Source organism: Phaseolus vulgaris, chromosome 1 (assembly GCF_051622355.1).
Source record: "Phaseolus vulgaris cultivar YP4 chromosome 1, ASM5162235v1, whole genome shotgun sequence".
NCBI lineage: Eukaryota > Viridiplantae > Streptophyta > Magnoliopsida > Fabales > Fabaceae > Phaseolus > Phaseolus vulgaris.
In genome coordinates this window covers 4,654,052-4,672,499 of record NC_143498.1, presented here as the reverse complement: position 1 = coordinate 4,672,499, position 18,448 = coordinate 4,654,052, and the positions used below count along the sequence as shown (strand labels likewise).

The window sequence follows — 18,448 nt, the reverse complement described above, 5'->3', positions numbered from 1 at the left end:
TTATCATTTACTGAATATTTGTCTTTCAATAATTTTTTTTTTATATATACATAAATATGTAAGTTATACGCTTGCACCTAATTTGATTAGACAATATTATATTTGATTAAATTTTTATTATTATGTTATAAATGGATATATTCATCTCATATGACTGATGTACTCTTAGAACATGACCAATATCGTAGATAGATCCAGACTCAATCACTTATTTAATTGTCAGGGTTTCTTTGAATAAAAAAAAAGAATTTAGTAAACCATAGTTTTATTAATCTTAGTATATCTTAAACCATTGTTTTAGTATAGTATAGGTAGTTGTTATTCTATCAATGAAAGCAGCAATGATAGAACACCAACTACCTATACTATACTACAATTATGGTCTAAGGTAGAGTAAACAAGTTTGAATAATTTTGAGGTTATATTTTCACAATATTATTTTTATAAGGTGAATACTTTTGATTTTATAATAGCTGAGTTTATTCGTATTATAATGATGTGTTTTCCAATACGAATTAATGAGGGATTTTCTTACTCCATGCGACACATTTCATCATTTTTTGAAATCTTTCCTCGTTTAGTAATGAATTTATTTATATAGAATAATTTATGTTTTATTTACCTGTTTTGCATGAAATTAATTTGGTTTCTTGTATAGAAAATAAAATGAGATGACTACCAAAACATGATAAACATGAACATGTGTCCCAATACGCGCATTAATGTGTTAACCCCAACAACTCAATAATAATTTACAAGTTACTTAACTATCTAATTCCTCTATCAACATAATTTCTACATTCTTAGGGAAGTAATTTGATCTTTCATCACATAAAATTTAACATGTGCTTTTTCAACCTAAGATCATGCAGCTTTTGTTCCTTGTATCAACCCAAAGTTTCAAAACAAAATCAATATTTCCAAATAATATTCAAACATCTACCATGTGTTTGTACTAAAACCAAGTTTGTCGGAGGCAAAATCGATTCTCAAGGTTCCCACATGTTCATGCTATTAATCTAAGCTGGATTCTCCATAAATTATTGAGCAAAGTCAAATATGGAATTCAAACCCCAACAATCTAGTGGAACAATAACAACATATTACAAACTACAATGTTGTGTGCAAAATAAATAGAAACAAATTCATCAACATAATGCAGTACTCTCAAAATCCAAAACCCTGAAAATCAACATAACCAATTCAAAAAAGAGAAAAAAAAAAGACTTACTAATTTTACAGCTAATTAAAAATTAACAAAAAAATATTACACTAGAGAAAATGTAACAAAATTAAAATTACTATTATAATAAAAAGAAGCAATTATTGTTAATTATTTGGCAGATCCTCTACCAATCATTTCCTTGTACCTCATGATGGAATCCAGCCTCTGCAGTTTGAGCTGCTGCTTGAACTTGTTGATGAAGTCGTCGGCCTTCGCGTCCACCTCGTCGTCGTCAACGGCGGCGCCGCCCACCTTCGCCTCCTTCGCGGTGGCCGGGCGGCGGTTCTCCACAATGTCCTCCTCCTTGAAGTGCGCGAACGCCGACTTGCTGCTCGCCGACTTCCTCATCTTCCTCGGAAGCTTCACGGGAACCTCGCCGGAAGACGGCTTGGTGTCGGAGTGCGTCCTGGTGAAATGACCATCTTGCCCCTGCTGCTGGAGCTTGCTGTAAATCTCGTCCAACGAAGAACCCTCTTCGCGCTCGCCGAGGTTGTAATCGTAATCGTCGTTTGCGAGAGGAAAGTCGTCGTCTTCCTCTTTTTCATCGTCGGTTTCCACCACCTGCGGCGGGCGCACGTGGGAGAGTGCGGCGGCGTGGGGAGTGAGTCGGGAGGTGAAGGGTTCGGTGGGGAGGTAAGTGTAGAGGTTGATGGATTTGAGTCTTTGAAGGAGTGAGGGAGATCTAGCAAGTGGGGAGTGTTGGTTTTCATGGTTTTGGGTTTGGATTTGGGTTTGAGATTCATGGAAGTGGGGGTGTGGGGGATCTTGGGAGGGGTAGAAGTTGATGGATTTGAGTCTTTGCAAGAGGGAAGGGGATCTAGGGAGGTGGGGGTGTGGGAAGTCATTTGGTTGATGGTGTGGGGCATGGGGGTCTTGGTGATGGTGTTTGTTGGAGTTGGCAAGGTTGGAGATGATGAAGATGGTTCCAATGACTAGTTGGAGGAGGAGGAAGAAGACAGTGGGGGTAAACCAGCTGTAGAGGCTGCCCAAGAATGTTGGAGAGGATGACACTGCTTCCTCAAGCATGGTTTTGGTTTCAAGGTTTCAAGAATGGAGAAGTTTTGGGGGAAGAAAAAGAGGTTTTTGGTTGGTTGGGTTTGATTTGGTTATGTAGACTTTCTGTACTTTGTTAGTGTTTGGATATTTAGCTTAGTGTATGGAAATGGGTCACTTGGGTGTCACTCAGGGTTGGATGCTGTTTATATGCTTTTAAAATTATTTTAAAGATTAATATTAAAACCTTTTCCAATCAACACAAAGTTGAGTTAATACCGCTTACGTGATAATAATTGACGAAGTGATAATAAGATTTATAGTAATTATCCTGGTAGTAATGTGACAATAAGAACAATACAGATATATTAAAAAATAGATTTATTGGTAAGTACCAGTCACGTCTGAACTACTTCTACAACGTTAAATGTGTGTCATGTGGAGAAAGTTTCAATATACTGAGACTGATATTAAAATTAACATGCACAAAAACTAAATAAATAGGAAGAAGGGTATGTGGACCACCCACTACCAAAAATTTAAGGAGATTGTATTATTTATGTGGGAGAGAGTATGGTAGAACTAAACAAGTGTAGACATTATTATATTTATCTTGGGAAACATATAATTTTACCAAAAAAAGTATTTTTGTGTGTGTAGTGTGAAGAAAAAGGCATGTGAAATAAATGGATTATTGAGAGGCGTGGTCTGCAGCAAAGGGACAAAATAAGAGGTAGATTTGTGAAACGTGAGGCAGTTGTTGGTTGGAATTTGGCGATATTCATTTCGACCTTGACTTCAACAAAAGGGTCACATTTCTGTATTCAATTTCAAGTCATCTTATATGAGAAATGGTATGGGCTATCACACCAACCACTCTTCTGCTTCCTTTTTCAATCTAAATATGTATCACACCATTTTAATTTATGAAAACGGTTTTTAATTCTTAAATATATATACTTTTCTAGAAATTTCTATTTTGAGCAGTGAGATCTCAACATGTCAAATCAAAATATACATATGGTCCTTCAATAGTTTTACATCACTTATCATCTAGTATCTGATGTTAAGTACACTTTAAATATAGTTTATATTCTTAATTTTTTGAGACATTTTTTGAAATACAAAATTATGATGGAATTTTGAGCTTCAAAGCATACAATATTTCAGATACAGTGATTGATTCTAGTGATGTCATCTCAATCGACTTAAGGTTTGAACATTTATATTGTATCTCTGGTATCAAAACGAGATTCCAAAGACGAACTCTTATTCCCTTAACCCTCACATGAGAGACTTGTTTCGATACATCTAATAGTTTCACATCGCTTAAGAGTCGATATCAATGACAATTTAATTACAACTCTCTCCCTTAACCCTCTGGAATGCTTTTTAACGACAAAATCATAAAGAAACTCCAAATTTAAAACAAACAATACCTCAATTACGATAATTGACTTTAATAATATCATCTCAATATAAAGTCAACACAAATAAAACTAACAAACTTCTTCTCCTTCCAAATTCTTTTTCTTCCATTCCATTGTGTCACTTATAAGAAGAAGAAAAACTTTCATTTATGCACATGCAAATCCTTGTATGGTGGACTTAGAGTGGGTGGAATGCTTCAATTATATGCCTATTTTCCTATTAATTAATCTAATTTTCATTTTTTTATTCATTTACTTCCTCACTAATTTATGCCTTAGGTTACTATAATCTAATTATTGTTTTCTCCTTGCTACCACTTAGTTATTGACTCAAACATAAGTTCCCTGTTTTACAAGAAGTTAAATAAATAAATAAAAAACTATTTTTATAAATAAATGTTTATAGTTGTTTTTCGTATTTGAAAAGTCTATTATCATTTGCTATTTATGAAATTTTCATCATATGATCCAATTAATTAACTTTTTTAATGATGAAATAAAGCTTTCTTTTGTCCTAACATATACATTTCACTCAAACGCAACCTTTTTATCCTAGCATGTTTATTATACTCAAACATAACCTTGCTATATTTAGTTATAATAGCCATGCAATGTAATATATTTATATTTTCTTTTAAAGAAAAACAAATTGATTTTCTAGGATTTAAGACTAAGTGAAAAAAAACTAAAAATATATTTTAATGATAACACTAAATAATTACTATGTGTCTTTTAAATATACTCAGATCAATAAACAATTTTTTTTTAATTTAGACATGCATCTAATTTTAATAATAATATTAACGATAAAAAAACTTTAGCTTTCATTTTAAAATAATAATAATAATAATTTTTTTCTTTCATTAAAACAAAAAAAAATAGTGAATAAACATATACGTAATTATAAAGTATGTTAGAAAAAATAGTTATATTTTTTTTGTGTTTAAGGATTTTTAACTGTTCTACCTAGTCATTGTTTCCAATAATGGATAATCCGTATTTTAATATCCAAAAGAAACTCATTTAAGGTGTCTATTATTTTAATTGTTTATTTTTTAAATAATGAATGTAAACATAAAAACTTATTTTAATATATATATATATATATTATATTTATTATATATTATATTATAAATATAAAGGGATTTCCCTCTTAACTGCTCTTAATTTTTTTTTCCTATTTTATCCTTATATGAATATTTAATTTTATTATTGTATTATAGTCCTTGTGTCATTTCTTATTCCCCTCTTAACTGTTCTTAATTTTTTTTTTTCATTTTATCCTTACTTAATAATTTATTGTATTAATTTATTTTGGTTATTTGGACATTTTATAATTTAAAAAATTAATAAAATAATTTTTTAAAATTTATTTTATTTGTTATTATTTAACTGGAGAGAGTGGAAAGATTGATTAGTTATTTTTCTGTTTTAAAGATCTTCTTCTCTATTAAATAAGAAATTAAAGATATTTGTAATATTTTGTAGATCACTTTAGCAGGAGGGTGGAGATTTGTTACGTTACTTTTTTTTATTTAAACTGATATTATTTTTTATTAAAATTGTAGAATTTTAAAATTGATTTAAGAAACGGATTTTATGATTCTCCACTCCACATAACCCACATATCCCACTTTCTCTCTCATATATAGGTACCTACTCCCCACTTTTTCTCTCCACTACACATAACACATCCTTTTTTTACCATACTTCTCACTTTCTTTTCTCTTTCCTTTTCACTTTCATGTAAATAAATAAATTCATTCATTATCTTTGCCATATGCAACTTTTAATTATCGCTCTCCACTATTTTATTAACCTACTATTTAACTTCTCATTTTAATGTTATTAAGAGAAATTATTTTTGAAGAATAAAAAAATATTAAAGAAAGAGAAATAAAAAATGCGGATGCACACTATTATTTAATTGTATACTCTTTAACTTCTCATTTTAATTTTATTAAGAGAAATTATTTTTGAAAAATAAAAAAAATAAAAATGCTGATACGCTGTTCCCACTAGTATATATTAATTAGAATAAATCTCTTAAGAAAAAAATTTCTATCTTTCAATAAATTAAATTCTATTTTGAATTTCACTTAAAATATCATCAATAATTAAAAATAAAATTATATCACTACATATTAAGTATAAATTCGAGATATAATTTATATATTAAAATATTACTAATTATAATATATATATATATATATATATATATATATATTAATTATATGCATTTATTTACAGCGGAAAAAACTGAACATGAGTTATAAATTTTTGTGTAGTGCTTGATTCCAAGTTTAGTTTGAATTGAAGAAAAGATTAATAATATATATATTTTGAAACAATTAATTAGAAATTATATTGATGTAATAATTAAAAATAGACGGAGTATTATTAAAATTAAGATAAATTGAATGATAGGGTTTATTCTCACAAGAAATATTCGTGTTGTTTGTTGCCAAAGGGAAACTGCGAAACCAAAACCCTTCCTAAGACCCTGCCACCGTCACGCACGCCGTCCGCCGCCGTGCTCTTTGTCGCCACCGACGCCGCGCGATTTCAGGTTTTCCATTCTAAGCTTCTTTTTCTCAGAATGCTTGCTATTTTTCTTTGTGGGCCGTTGTGCTGTATCTATCAATTTCACTGTATACCTTTTCACTCTGTTTCTGCTTTAGCTTTCTAGAGAATGCTTCTTCAACTGATTGCGCTATTAGATTCAGTGTAGAATATGTTCTTTCATCGATACCCCTTCCCTAATAGTTATGAAAAACGGTGTTTGATTTAGTAGTCAGTTGGTGCCACTTTAGACACGTTAACTGACATTTTTTAGGGTTTCTTTTTTCATTGAGGTAAACATAAACCCAATAATTACGAAATACGTGTTCGTATATGTAGCAGCTAATGTGTATCTCAACAAAAAGGAGATGTCCTGTGATCATTGTCCATGGAAGACGTGTTTACAGGGTAGGGGAGAGAGTAGCAAAGGGGAGAACGGAAATTGGGTGAGGATTTGGTTTGGCATTTGCCTTGGGGACAGAGTTCGCGTCTTGTAACTGTATTTGTTGTCTTCTTTTCTGCATTGCCATTTTCTGTTTTTCCTGGTTTCTTTTCCTAAGCTGGAGTTATATTGCTGCTGTTAAGGAGTTGTTCTCCTAGAATATCATCTATTTCCTTTCATATACCACCAGTTTGTGGCATGCTTTTTTGCAAGGTTGCTCACGTTCAGACATACGTAGCATCTCCTCTTTGTTCCATCTTCTTGATCCCATAATTTCAAGTCCAATTGGCTGTGCCATGGTATCTTGAACAAACAAATTCAACAGATTAGAAGTAAACAAAATTTTTAGTTACTCTTCATGCTGTTCTCTCTAATCTCCAGTTCTCCATTGTATTATGTTTGATGCCTCTGCCATTCTCTCATTTGTCCTACCTCCGCAGTCCCAATCTGCGCTACCTGATTTTAGCTGGTTCTCAGTGTACATTTGCGTTGCTTTAATTGATGTTTTGACATTAAAACTTGTACAGGTGTGAGAGTGTGTTACCTAGCCAAAAAGCAAGATGTCAGCTGGGCCTGGACTTGAGTCTCTTGTAGATCGTAAGCCATCTATAAATATTTATGTTTTTCTTTGATGTTTTATATTCTGTACATATCTATATTATTTACTGTGCTTATCAATGACAATTATTTTAGTTAATTAAGCATTGGGAACTAATTGTCCATCAAATTTTGTTTCATCCATTTGTGAGATATGCTTTAAACCATGCTAGTAATTGCTATCCTTTACTGAATCTTTTGGTTGTTGACAGAGACAATTTCAGTCATTACAAATGATGGACGGAATATAGTGGTATGCTTTTGTATATGATCAAAATTAGCTTTTGTCAGTTTGTTGTGTTTTAGTAAGTGTCATTTCTCAAACTTCTAATTTCTATGTTTTTTTGTTCAGGGAGTCCTGAAAGGTTTTGACCAGGCCACAAATATAATTCTTGATGAGTCCCATGAACGAGTTTATTCTACAAAGGTATGCTGAATGCAGTTGTAGAAACATTCCTTCAAAGATTAATGAGCCATAACTTTAGTGAACTTTGACTTATAGCTTCAAGACTTAGTTCCTTAAAAATGGGCATTCTTACCGTTGAGGGTAAAGTAAGCCCATTTTTTACCCTTCAATGTTTTAAAGGCTAAGATTGACCCTTTCTGTTATAATGTTCTGAAAATTATTAAATATAAAACACATAAAACTTATCCCTATTGCCCACTAGTTCTCTCTATTAGATGACAAGCAAGGCTGTGCAGTATCAGATTTTGCATTAGGCAAAGGGCTAGATCCATGTCCACCATGCTAGATGTTATTAGATATACTTGAGAGTGGGGCACTTTATTCAAGACTAAGAAAGACCTTGCAAAACTGGTTTTGTAATGCAAACATTGACAAAAACCACAATATTTTTATCTTACTAGGTGATGTCTGTTGCATGAATTACACTACACCATTGGGTTTGGTTAAAAACCAAATTCTCAAAGATACTATCAATCATGCGATTCCTGAGTAATTTCCTTCAATGTCCTTCTATCTCTCCCTTCACCCCTTTTTGTTAATCATATTATATGCTCCGTCTCTAATAGCCTTCTTTGAAAATGTCTGTTGAAATGGTATCTCTGATTTTACTAAGTAATTTCCTCTGTTCCTTATAATTGCAATATATATACTCACTTTTACACTTAAGCAAAATCCCCTTTCGTTCTACAGTGCTTACTCCCAAAATTAAACTACTTTTCATGACTCAAAACTTGTAATTTTTCGTCTATTTGATTGAAGAAAATTTACTGTCTTTGCATTTAATCAATGCTTCCACATTCCACTGATACTTTTGTCTGTTATTATGTTATGAACACTGTACTTTCCCCTTTGAATTCGAGGACAAGAACCTCCTAAAAGAAAGATAAATGTTGAAATACTTCTCTGCCTTTTATTCATTCATATCAGTGTTTATATAGAAAGAGAATTCCAATACATCTATTGGCCCTCTGCAGCAAGGAAGGGAATAACAGGATTGGTAATAATGGAATGAAATTGACAGCTTGCTGAGAAATCTTAAATAACGAACTCAGAAAATAAATCTAATATTGTAGGAATTAGATCTTATTTCTTCCAATTTAGTCTCTGAAATGCACAGGTTTGGAGATTTTCCTTTTGAACCTGTTGACTTTGGCCCTGATGAAGCTTGGGCGTTCTTTAGCGTTTCCTGAATTCCTGAGTTCTTCTCAATGTTGGGCTCCCTATCATATTATTGCTACTTCTATCTTGAAAATGATCTCTTGTCGCTGCCTCAGCAATGGTTGCATTTTTTTCTTCTATATTTTATTGTGCTCTTCTCTATTTTATATATACTCAGCATCTATCTTGTTCTCCATAACTGGATCCTTGAGTACAAGTGATTTTGTGAGTGAGGGAAGTAGAGTGCAAGGTGAAGAAAAATGAAATGGAAGAGGAATTGTTAGATTAATGATGAGTAAAACAAACTAAAGGCTTTTGTTCTAGGGGGTTCGCGAGTCTATTGCTTGGTTGTCTCCTCCTGAAGCATTGTGGCTTTACTAATCGTTAACAGGTGGAATGGTATAATCTTCGTATACATGCATACATACATAATGTATGTCTTAGATTAAAAAAAATAAAAGTAACATTACAATTTAAAGTGTTGATCTAAATTTAAACTTGGACAGTAAATATCGGATTACTTCCTCTAAATTTAGATTTTAGAAAAGTCAATCCCTAGCTTTGAACTATAGATTGCTGTACCAGGAATTACTAATTCTTTGGTATTTTTGCTATAATCTCTCCCCCTCCGTAAATCTTTGCTTCATTAAAATACTGTTTTTGTCTTCTTGATAGTTCGTGTTTCTAACTGCAGGAAGGTGTACAACAACTTGTTCTTGGTTTATACATCATCAGGGGTGACAACATGTATGATCCTTACTCCATTTTTCAATCTGTTCATCATACAGATTTCATATTGGGGCACTATATTTACATGCCCTATAATATATGTATGATGGTTTCCCTTTGGTCATTGCAGAAGTGTTGTTGGTGAACTGGATGAAGATCTGGATTCTAGTCTGGATTTATCAAAACTTAGAGCTCATCCCTTGAAACCTGTCATCCATTGAGTGGAAATACTCTGTTTGGGTTTTTAATGAATGCATGTCTGCTGGGTGGAAAGGGTGAGTTTTGCGGCACTTTATACTCAAGTGCGCTGTGAAACTCTTTAAGAATATGCATATAGCATAACTTTTCTGATATTATGATTCCATTAGTATGTAAGTTTTGTCAAAACAAATTAATGAAACAAATTTGTGACTATCTGACGTGAAGAAACTGTCTTCTATTTGGTCATTAATACATAATGAAAAATGTTTCTTTCAATGCGAGCTATGTCTAATGGCGCTAAACAAACGCATCTATGAAAAAATGCATTTACTGTTGTACCTATAAACAATGATTATATTTGTGAACAGGTGTGGTTTCTTATAATTGCAACTTTGAATGTATACTCCTGTTCACACTACATCTGTTCGAGCCTATTGGTAATTGTTGTAAAATAGTACTTTCTCAATTTACCTAGTAACTACGAGGTTATAATTGATACGGAAGTTATTTAAAAGTGAAAAATGTGTAAAGATTATAATTATCTTAAAAAGACATATACTTTATCAAAAATATTTTTTTTTCTTTCTTCTTTTTCTGTGTATTAAATGCAGTATGAAGAAGGCATGTGAAATAAAGGGTTTGGTTTATTGATTATTGAGGAGAAGAGGATTTGGATGTCAAGAAACACGTGGTGGCATGAGGGGTCTGCAGCAAAGTGGCAAAATTAAGAGGGTAGATTTCTGTAACGTGGGGCAGTTGGGATGACTTTGGGGATATTCATTCATTTCAACTTTGACTTCACACATTTTTTAATTCAATTTGAAGCCATCTTATGTATGCAATGGTATGGGCTATTTCACCGGCCACTGTTATGCTTCTTTTTTTCATTCATGGCTCTTGGCAAAATCTTCCTATATCTTCATATTTTTTTTAAATCAGAAAAGTGAAGAGTGTTTATTTTTAAGTAGTTCTTTATTTTCAAGTAGTGATATAATTTGTGGTAGTTTGGTGAATGTTGTTGATTGAGATAAGTTTTGTTATATTTTTTCTTGTGGTGATTTTTTTTGTTTATTTTTTAAGTCAAAAATTCTGAAAAAATGTGTAAAAATAAAATACAAAATTAAAAACATATATATATCTTCATACATGTTTAAATGGTGAGACTTGTGAGGTTATTAAATTTAAAAAAAAAAATCGATTTTTCATAATTAATATGTAAGTGTTGGAGAAAATATGGAGATGGGGACAGAATTTGGCTGAATTTTTCTTATCTTCATCAAAACCCAATTATGTTGAATTTTTTCATTAAAACGTAGAGTTATGATTTGTAATTGAGTAATTGTGTAACATTCTTTCACACTCTAGTACAATGATATTAAACTATACGTGTAAGAACAGGTTAAATGTTAATTAGCCAGGTTAGTATGTATGAGTTGATTAAAAATTCTTATTTGATTGTTGGAAATGATGTTTAATAGTTAAATCTTATAATTAATTCAAAATGAAGATATACTTTTAAGGAAATTTCTATTTTGAGCTCTAGGATGTCTGAAATTACCAAATGAAACTCTAAATATGTGTTATACTTTTAGCCTAAATTAATGTAGAGTTTTAAAAACACTGATAATATTAGTATAATTAGAAAAATTCTCAATAAAAATAAATAAATTTGACTTGATATTCAAGTTTTAGGCTGTAATATTGTGAGGAATTCGTTCAAGTTATTTCGTAAAAACCATCTTTGTCTTACACCAAGTTGGACTTTGGCAATGGGAAAAGAAAAAGAGATTTGAAACCAACTTTAATTTTGCACATGCAATTCCTCATATTGTGGACTTAACATGTGTGAAATGCTTTAATGATAGGTATTTTGCTTTTAATTAATGGGTTGCCACACTAGCGTTTTCTATGTTAATCTAATTGTCATTTTTTTATTCATTTACTTGCTCATGAATTTATGTCTTAGGTTAGTGTCGGTTTGTTGTTTTCTCCCATGTTACCACCTAGTTAGTTGTCACAAAATTAAAATGCAACTACACTTACTACTTCTTTTGTATGCTTCTATTTGTTATCAATTTGGATCAATCACACCATGGCAATTTCTTCCTCTACCTGCTTTTCTTTTATACCTTCATAAACATATGTGAAATGACAATTTTGTTTCTTTTTTCATTTTTTTTATTGATATTTTTTTCATTCATACATTTTAAATTTTAAAATTTAGAATATAAAATTATATTTTGAATTATAATGTTCATAACTTAATTTTTAGGTTCGAAAATACATTCTAAACTCTAAAGTGTAAATTGCAAATTTGTATTTTAACCAGTGGACTATAATTTTGTATTTCGAATTTTAAAGTTTAAAATATATTTTCTAATAAAAAAATACCTTTCGAACTATAAATTTCAAAATACACAATTATATTTCAAATTTTAAACTTGATAATTTATTTTCTAAAATACATTTTGAACTATAAAATTTGGAATATAAACAAAATTGTATTACAAATTTTACAATTTGAAAGATCTACGAATTATACCATTTGGAAATGAAAAAAAATAAAACTCTACACTTTTAAGAATAATTTTGGAATTCAAAAATTTATGGAGGTGCAATAAGAAACCATGGAGGTGGAGAAAGAAATTGGCTCATATGATGTATGGAAAGCCTAATATATATACAACTAAATGCAAAACAAAAATAGTTGTGCCATATATAATACGAACAAAGTAAGAATATGAAGTAAGAAAAAAATAAAAGAAAAATTTTAGGTGATGAAAAAAAAAATACATTATTTGAGATTTAAGAAGTGTTATACCATGAAATCGAAAGTTCAAATTGTCAGTCACCCAGATGTAGGCCGGTCTTTCGATAAAAATCAACATCCACGTCATATCATAGGTTAAGGACGTTAATCCCAATTAGATATAATAAAGCGAAATTAACATCTATTGGGCATGACTTAAAAAATCCATTAAAACAGTATAAATAAGAGGGAACCCTCATAATTAAAGGTAATGTTACTTTGAACCCTGAACTATATCACTCACGCTAAAATCATTTGAGGGTTAAAGTATCTTTGCAGGTATCTCTCATCTTCGATATCCAGAAAGAACAATTGAGAAAATACAAGAGGGACTCAATATGGGATATTCGACCTTGATAAATTGTAAGAATCCATCTTCCTATTCTAAATAAATACAAATAACTATTATTAATTATTAACTTTGGTAATGTATAATAAAAAAAAAATCTTTTATGGTTGGTAAGATGATTGTTTACGTAATATGTGATATGAAATTCAAAGGTTAATGTTCACCAATGAAACCAGTAGATCCTTTTGAGCCTTAACCAAATTGTTTTAAAAAAATGTGCAAGAAAGATTTTGAATTTTGAAATATTTTTTTCCATGCTTTAATTTATCCATGTTTCTTGGTATACTTAATGATAATGATATCTTTTAATTAAATAATTGAAGTTTAATTTTGGACTCTTAAAAAAATTGAAAATTAAAGTTAGTGAAAATGTAGAATATTCAATAACTTTAATAGGGATTAATTTTGGTGTTAATATTTTTTTGATAATGAAAAAAATGTTTCATTTTATCTTAACACGTATAACGTTCTTAAACATGACTTTGCCATGTTTAGTTTGATATTAGATCTTCACAGTAGATAAGCGTTTTTAAGAGTTATTTTTTCCATGAGAATAATTTTAAGATTTTTGGTAGCATTTGATCTCTTTAATAGTTTTAATATATTCAATTTTATTTTGAATTTCACTTATGTCATCAATAAAAAAAAATAATCATAATATTTTACTATAAAACCGAAACATGATTTATATATTACAATTTTATTAATTATAGATATAAATTATAATATATATATATATATATATATACACACACTGAAAGTTATTAATTTACTATAATTTTTAGTTATGTATTTACACATTTTTTTGGTACAATGCAAAAAACTAAATATCCATTATTTTACAAAAAATAAAAATTCAAAACACAATCGTATGGATTATAAATTTTTGTGTAGTGTTTGATTCCGAGTTGAGTTTGAATTGAACAAAAACTCAAATAAACATGTGCTCTTAATATATATTTTGTACAAATCAATTAGAAATTATATTTTATGAAATAATTAAAATTAAGATAAATTAAATTGCATGTATTTATCTATATTTATTCTGACAAGAAATTTTCGTGTTGTTGCGAAACGGAAAGTGCGAAACCAAAACCCTTCACAAGACCCTGCCACCGTCGTTGACGCCGTCCGCCGCCGTGATCTTTGTCGCCACCGACGCCGCGCGATTTTAGGTTTTCCAATCTAAACTTCTTCTTCACAGACTGTTTGCTATTTTGCTTTGTGCGCCGTTGTGTTGTATCTATCAATATACCTTTTGACTCTGTTTCTGCTTTAGCTTTCCAGAAAATGCTTCTTCAACTGATTGCACTATTAGATTCGGTGTAGGATATGTTCTTTCATCGAGACCCCTTCCCTAATAGTTATGAAAAACGGTGTTTGATTTAGGAGCCAGTTGGTGCCACTTTAGACACGTTAGCAGTCATTTTTTAGGGTTTCTTTTCATTGAGATAAACATAAACCCAATAATTACGAAATAGGTGTGCGTATATGAAGCATCTAATGCAGCTAATTCTGATTTCGTGCATTTTAAATTTCTTAATTTTGAAATTCTCTATCCATATACAACCTTTGCTACTTTGTCAACATTATCTATCCCTGAATTCAGGCCAGTTTTATTATTTAAAACAATGGTTTGACGAACTTTTTTGTTAGATCTGTCTTTTTTTGATTTTACAACCTTATTCTTTGCTTGTCACTGCAAGTTTGTTGTTTGCGACAGAACACTTATACCTCAAATCTGATCTTAATTGTGACATACTCTCCTTCCTTTAAATAGTTATACGTTTTTCTTCAACTCAAGTGAATAATTTCAATGGAGAATGGAGACATCCCTGAAGATGCCAATGAGCGTATGTATATGCACTTTTTTTTTGTTTCTGGATTTTCGCTTCTCTAATTTTATATATACTTATGAGTATGATTATTTTGTTTTTTGTATTGTGGCATTTACAGATTGCCCAGGCCCTCAGTCTGAATCTGCTGGAAAATCTGATGCATGTGAAGGGTGCCCAAATCAGGAAATTTGTGCCACTGCCCCCAAAGGACCTGACCCTGGTACTCTTCTTTATCTTATTCTTTTATGCTTCTTTCCAGCAACTATCAGTTTCTAAACAATGGCATGATTTATTTATGGAAGCATGTTCTTGCTTATTTAGTATATACATTGCTAGTGTATGTTACTGCTTATTGGATTGACTAGTTTGGGAAGGGAGTGAATCTCTTCCTCCAGTCATACCCTTGTCAGGCATGTAGGATTTTGGGAATGCCATTGTTATGTCTAGAAATTTTAAGCAAGGACTGGGAAACATTCGAGGTGTCCTTGTTTTGCTTAGTTTACTTATTGTTCAATCTAATTGGTTGTTAATTCTGTGGACCATTGATTTTGGTTATTACCATTTGAAGCTTTTAAATGCGAATTACGGATGCTGTTAAGAGTAACTAAGTAAAGTTTAGCTTCAAATAAACTTCTTTTCCTATTCAAATTAACAGAGTCATTCGGTAAGATTGATTTGATTCCGATGCATAAGAATTTTAGAATATTGTTTCCTGAAATTTGTTGGTGTCTTATTCTGTTTATTTAGTCTTGTCTGCTTTAGAACCTGAGTTAGTGTTTGTTATTTCAGTGTGACCTATCAATATAAAATGCATTTTGAACACCAGTTCCTTTAAATTCAATTTTTCTATTGTCGAATTTGTAGTTCTTAGTATTGTGCTTTTGTAGCTGTAAACTTTTTACTCTGTAAAAGCTAACATAGCACTAAGTAATCAGTTGCTTCATATAATATCTTAGAAGACTAGAACGTATATTCTAATGAACCATATGTGTAGGATATCATTCAAGTGTAGGCACAAATTATCATCAATTAAGAACACTAATTGATATGATAATAAGCTTGAAATGGAATGCCAGACCTACCAAATGGATAAGCTAGCTGTCTAGCAAACACAATTAGGCCTGTGACAGTTACAAAGTGAAATAATGAAAGGTACAACACAACACAACACAGACAGAGAAGAAAAAAATTGCTTAACAGGTTGTAGATATTCTTGGGTCCTCATAAACAAGTAATGACCTGAGGCGACTGGACAGAATAAAAAATGTCCAAACTGTAGTTAGTAAGTGTGTTCCTCATGGAGGATGGAAGCAGACCATGAGTACCCACTCTCAAAACGGAGGGCATTCTTTCTTTGTGACAAGATATTTGGAGTACTACATTGAAAAGCATTTTGCCATTACTCTGCATCCATGCAAGAGTTTTCTGCCATAGGCTCTATATTTTTCTGAGTTTTGAATCAAGCCTCGGTGTGACTTAGTAGTATATTCCATTAATTGAATGTCTTAACAGTATTTGTTTATTTTTCATAGCTGAAACCAAAAAATAGGGAGGTTTAAAACAGCTCTAAAATCTTTAATCTACTTGGTCAAATTGAGATATTTTTGGTTCCAAGTAGCATTTCTATTAATTCATTCTGTTTATGATTTCAAAATATTGTCCGGTACTTTCATATTATGCAATAAACCATTTCTATGTTATAACAATTAATAAAGTGTCTGATCCCTTGGTGTTCACAAAAATGTTTTCTGGGATCACATGGCACCAATAAGTACGAACCACGGGTTTGAATGTATTTTAATGTTTGGTGTTTTTGTCATGCTTCACTCACAGAAGGTTTATACAATTAGCTAGCTTAGGAAATTATTTATATACTGCGTTTTTTCCTGCTCTTATTTTCCCTTCATTTGATGGTTTACCATGATAAAGAATTTTTTCTTAATGGCTAGAACAAGGGCTTTCTTGTTGTTTTGTTTTGTCTGTAGTACTCTTAGGTTGTGTTTGGATAGGGCATTTAAAAACATTTTATAATTTAAAATGTTGAGAAATTGAATTGCCTTCATTTTTGAAAAAATTGGTCCTTCTACCATTGTTTTTGCAGATCTGGTTTCCATTGCAGAAAGAATGGCTACTGTGAAACACAAGATATTGGTCTTGTCAGGAAAAGGAGGAGTTGGTAAGAGCACATTCTCTGCCCAGCTGGCATTTGCTTTAGCAGCGAGGGATTTTCAAGTGGGTCTTCTTGATGTTGATATTTGTGGTCCAAGCATTCCAAAGATGCTTGGCCTAGAAGGTCAAGAGATACACCAGAGCAATCTTGGTTGGTCTCCTGTGTATGTGGAGTCCAATCTTGGGGTCATGTCAATTGGGTTCATGCTTCCCAACCCTGATGAAGCTGTTATATGGAGAGGTCCACGCAAAAATGGACTTATCAAGCAGTTTCTAAAAGATGTCTACTGGGGTGAACTTGATTTCCTAATTGTCGATGCTCCACCAGGAACCTCAGATGAACACATTTCCATTGTTCAATGCCTTGATGCCACTGGAGTAGATGGTGCAATCATAGTGACCACACCTCAACAAGTCTCTCTAATTGACGTGAGAAAAGAAGTGAATTTTTGCAAGAAAGTTGGCGTGAAAGTTCTTGGGGTTGTAGAGAATATGAGTAGTCTGTGCCAGCCCATCGCAGATTTCAAGTTTATGAGAATTTCTGACGACGGAGAGCAGAAAGATGTTACACAGTGGGTTTGGGAATATATGAAGGAAAAAGCCCCAGAGATGCTGAATTTGATTGCTTGCACTGAAGTATTTGATAGCAGTGGTGGGGGAGCACTGAAAATGTGCAATGAAATGGGGGTACCCTTTCTTGGTAAAGTTCCTTTAGATCCACAGCTTTGTAAGGCAGCTGAAGAAGGTACATCCTGCTTTGCTAATAAAGATTGTGTTGTTAGTGCTCCGGCATTAAAGAAGATTATAGAGCAGTTGATTGAAACTAATGGGTGGTCAATATTATTGAGTAATGGAGCTTAGGAGATATGGATTTATGGTGATCTTTGTAAATCAAAATCTAATTTTATCTATGAACTCTTAGCACAGAAAACTTTCCTTGATACTTTAAGGAATCTAAAAGCTTATATGACGTGGTTGATAAGTTTTGGGATATGAAGTGTTGGTTTTCTGGGTTCAATCGTAGTTACAGTGAAATAAGCTTTCATGTTTGTATTGACATCGTAAGTTATATTCTGTATGCCATGTTTTTTTTTTCTGTTACAGATTTTTGAGAGCATATTCCTTACATACATTGGATTCTCTAGCTATGTAAATCGTTAAGTCGTTGCTTGAGTTGCATTTGAATAATGCCAAGTTGAGTGGAAAAACTGTTTTGCAAGAATTTCTAAAAATATGAATTGAATTTTTTCATAAACTAATTTTAGTTTATGTACAAGTTAAAAGTAAAAGTATAATAAAATTTATATGATTTTTTTTATATATTAATTTATATGTAAATCAATTTTAATTTATAGAGCTATTTTTTTTTATTTTAATTTATTTTATAGAGAAATTCGTTTAAACATGTTTGTAGTCGAATAACACTCTTTTGAATTCTATACGTGGTTAAATATTCATGCCTTTGTGTAAAATATTACGA

At 31.5% G+C, this 18,448-nt stretch overlaps 3 protein-coding genes across 4 annotated transcripts; 2 read left to right on the top strand and 1 right to left on the bottom strand.

Annotated features, from left to right (window-relative positions):
• Positions 1-1,060: 1,060 nt before the first annotated feature.
• LOC137816643 (uncharacterized) lies at positions 1,061-2,403 on the bottom strand. Its single transcript, XM_068619875.2, has one exon. The coding sequence runs from the start codon at positions 2,249-2,251 to the stop codon at positions 1,334-1,336; it is 918 nt and encodes a 305-aa protein (XP_068475976.1). The 5' UTR covers positions 2,252-2,403; the 3' UTR covers positions 1,061-1,333.
• A 3,506-nt stretch (positions 2,404-5,909) lies between these two features.
• LSM8 (Small nuclear ribonucleoprotein family protein) lies at positions 5,910-10,079 on the top strand. Its single transcript, XM_068619865.1, has 6 exons — positions 5,910-6,217; positions 7,180-7,249; positions 7,462-7,502; positions 7,602-7,676; positions 9,568-9,620; positions 9,733-10,079. Exons 2-6 carry the CDS (start codon positions 7,213-7,215, stop codon positions 9,821-9,823), a joined length of 297 nt encoding a protein of 98 aa, XP_068475966.1. The 5' UTR covers positions 5,910-6,217; positions 7,180-7,212; the 3' UTR covers positions 9,824-10,079.
• On the top strand, positions 6,179-18,074 carry NBP35 (nucleotide binding protein 35). Of its 2 annotated transcripts, none has more exons than XM_068619864.2 (4): positions 6,179-6,217; positions 14,742-14,814; positions 14,918-15,019; positions 16,901-18,074. In XM_068619864.2, exons 2-4 carry the CDS (start codon positions 14,778-14,780, stop codon positions 17,827-17,829), a joined length of 1,068 nt encoding a protein of 355 aa, XP_068475965.2. In that variant the 5' UTR covers positions 6,179-6,217; positions 14,742-14,777; the 3' UTR covers positions 17,830-18,074. The 2 variants fall into 2 exon arrangements, with proteins under 2 accessions (XP_068475965.2, XP_068475964.2); XM_068619863.2 differs by lacking the exon at positions 6,179-6,217 and adding an exon at positions 13,872-14,136.
• Positions 18,075-18,448: the final 374 nt, after the last annotated feature.

Bases quoted from the DNA above. Each gene is read 5' to 3' on its own strand.
- LSM8 (XM_068619865.1), top strand. From the start codon at position 7,213: ATGTCAGCTGGGCCTGGACTTGAGTCTCTTGTAGATC. The intron at 7,503-7,601 runs GTATGCTTTTGT...TTTTTTGTTCAG, and splicing joins ATGATGGACGGAATATAGTG to GGAGTCCTGAAAGGTTTTGA. The intron at 9,621-9,732 runs GTATGATCCTTA...TGGTCATTGCAG, and splicing joins ATCATCAGGGGTGACAACAT to AAGTGTTGTTGGTGAACTGG.
- NBP35 (XM_068619864.2), top strand. From the start codon at position 14,778: ATGGAGAATGGAGACATCCCTGAAGATGCCAATGAGC. The intron at 14,815-14,917 runs GTATGTATATGC...TGGCATTTACAG, and splicing joins CCCTGAAGATGCCAATGAGC to ATTGCCCAGGCCCTCAGTCT. The intron at 15,020-16,900 runs GTACTCTTCTTT...TTGTTTTTGCAG, and splicing joins CCCCAAAGGACCTGACCCTG to ATCTGGTTTCCATTGCAGAA.
- LOC137816643 (XM_068619875.2), bottom strand. From the start codon at position 2,251: ATGCTTGAGGAAGCAGTGTCATCCTCTCCAACATTCTTGGGCAGCCTC.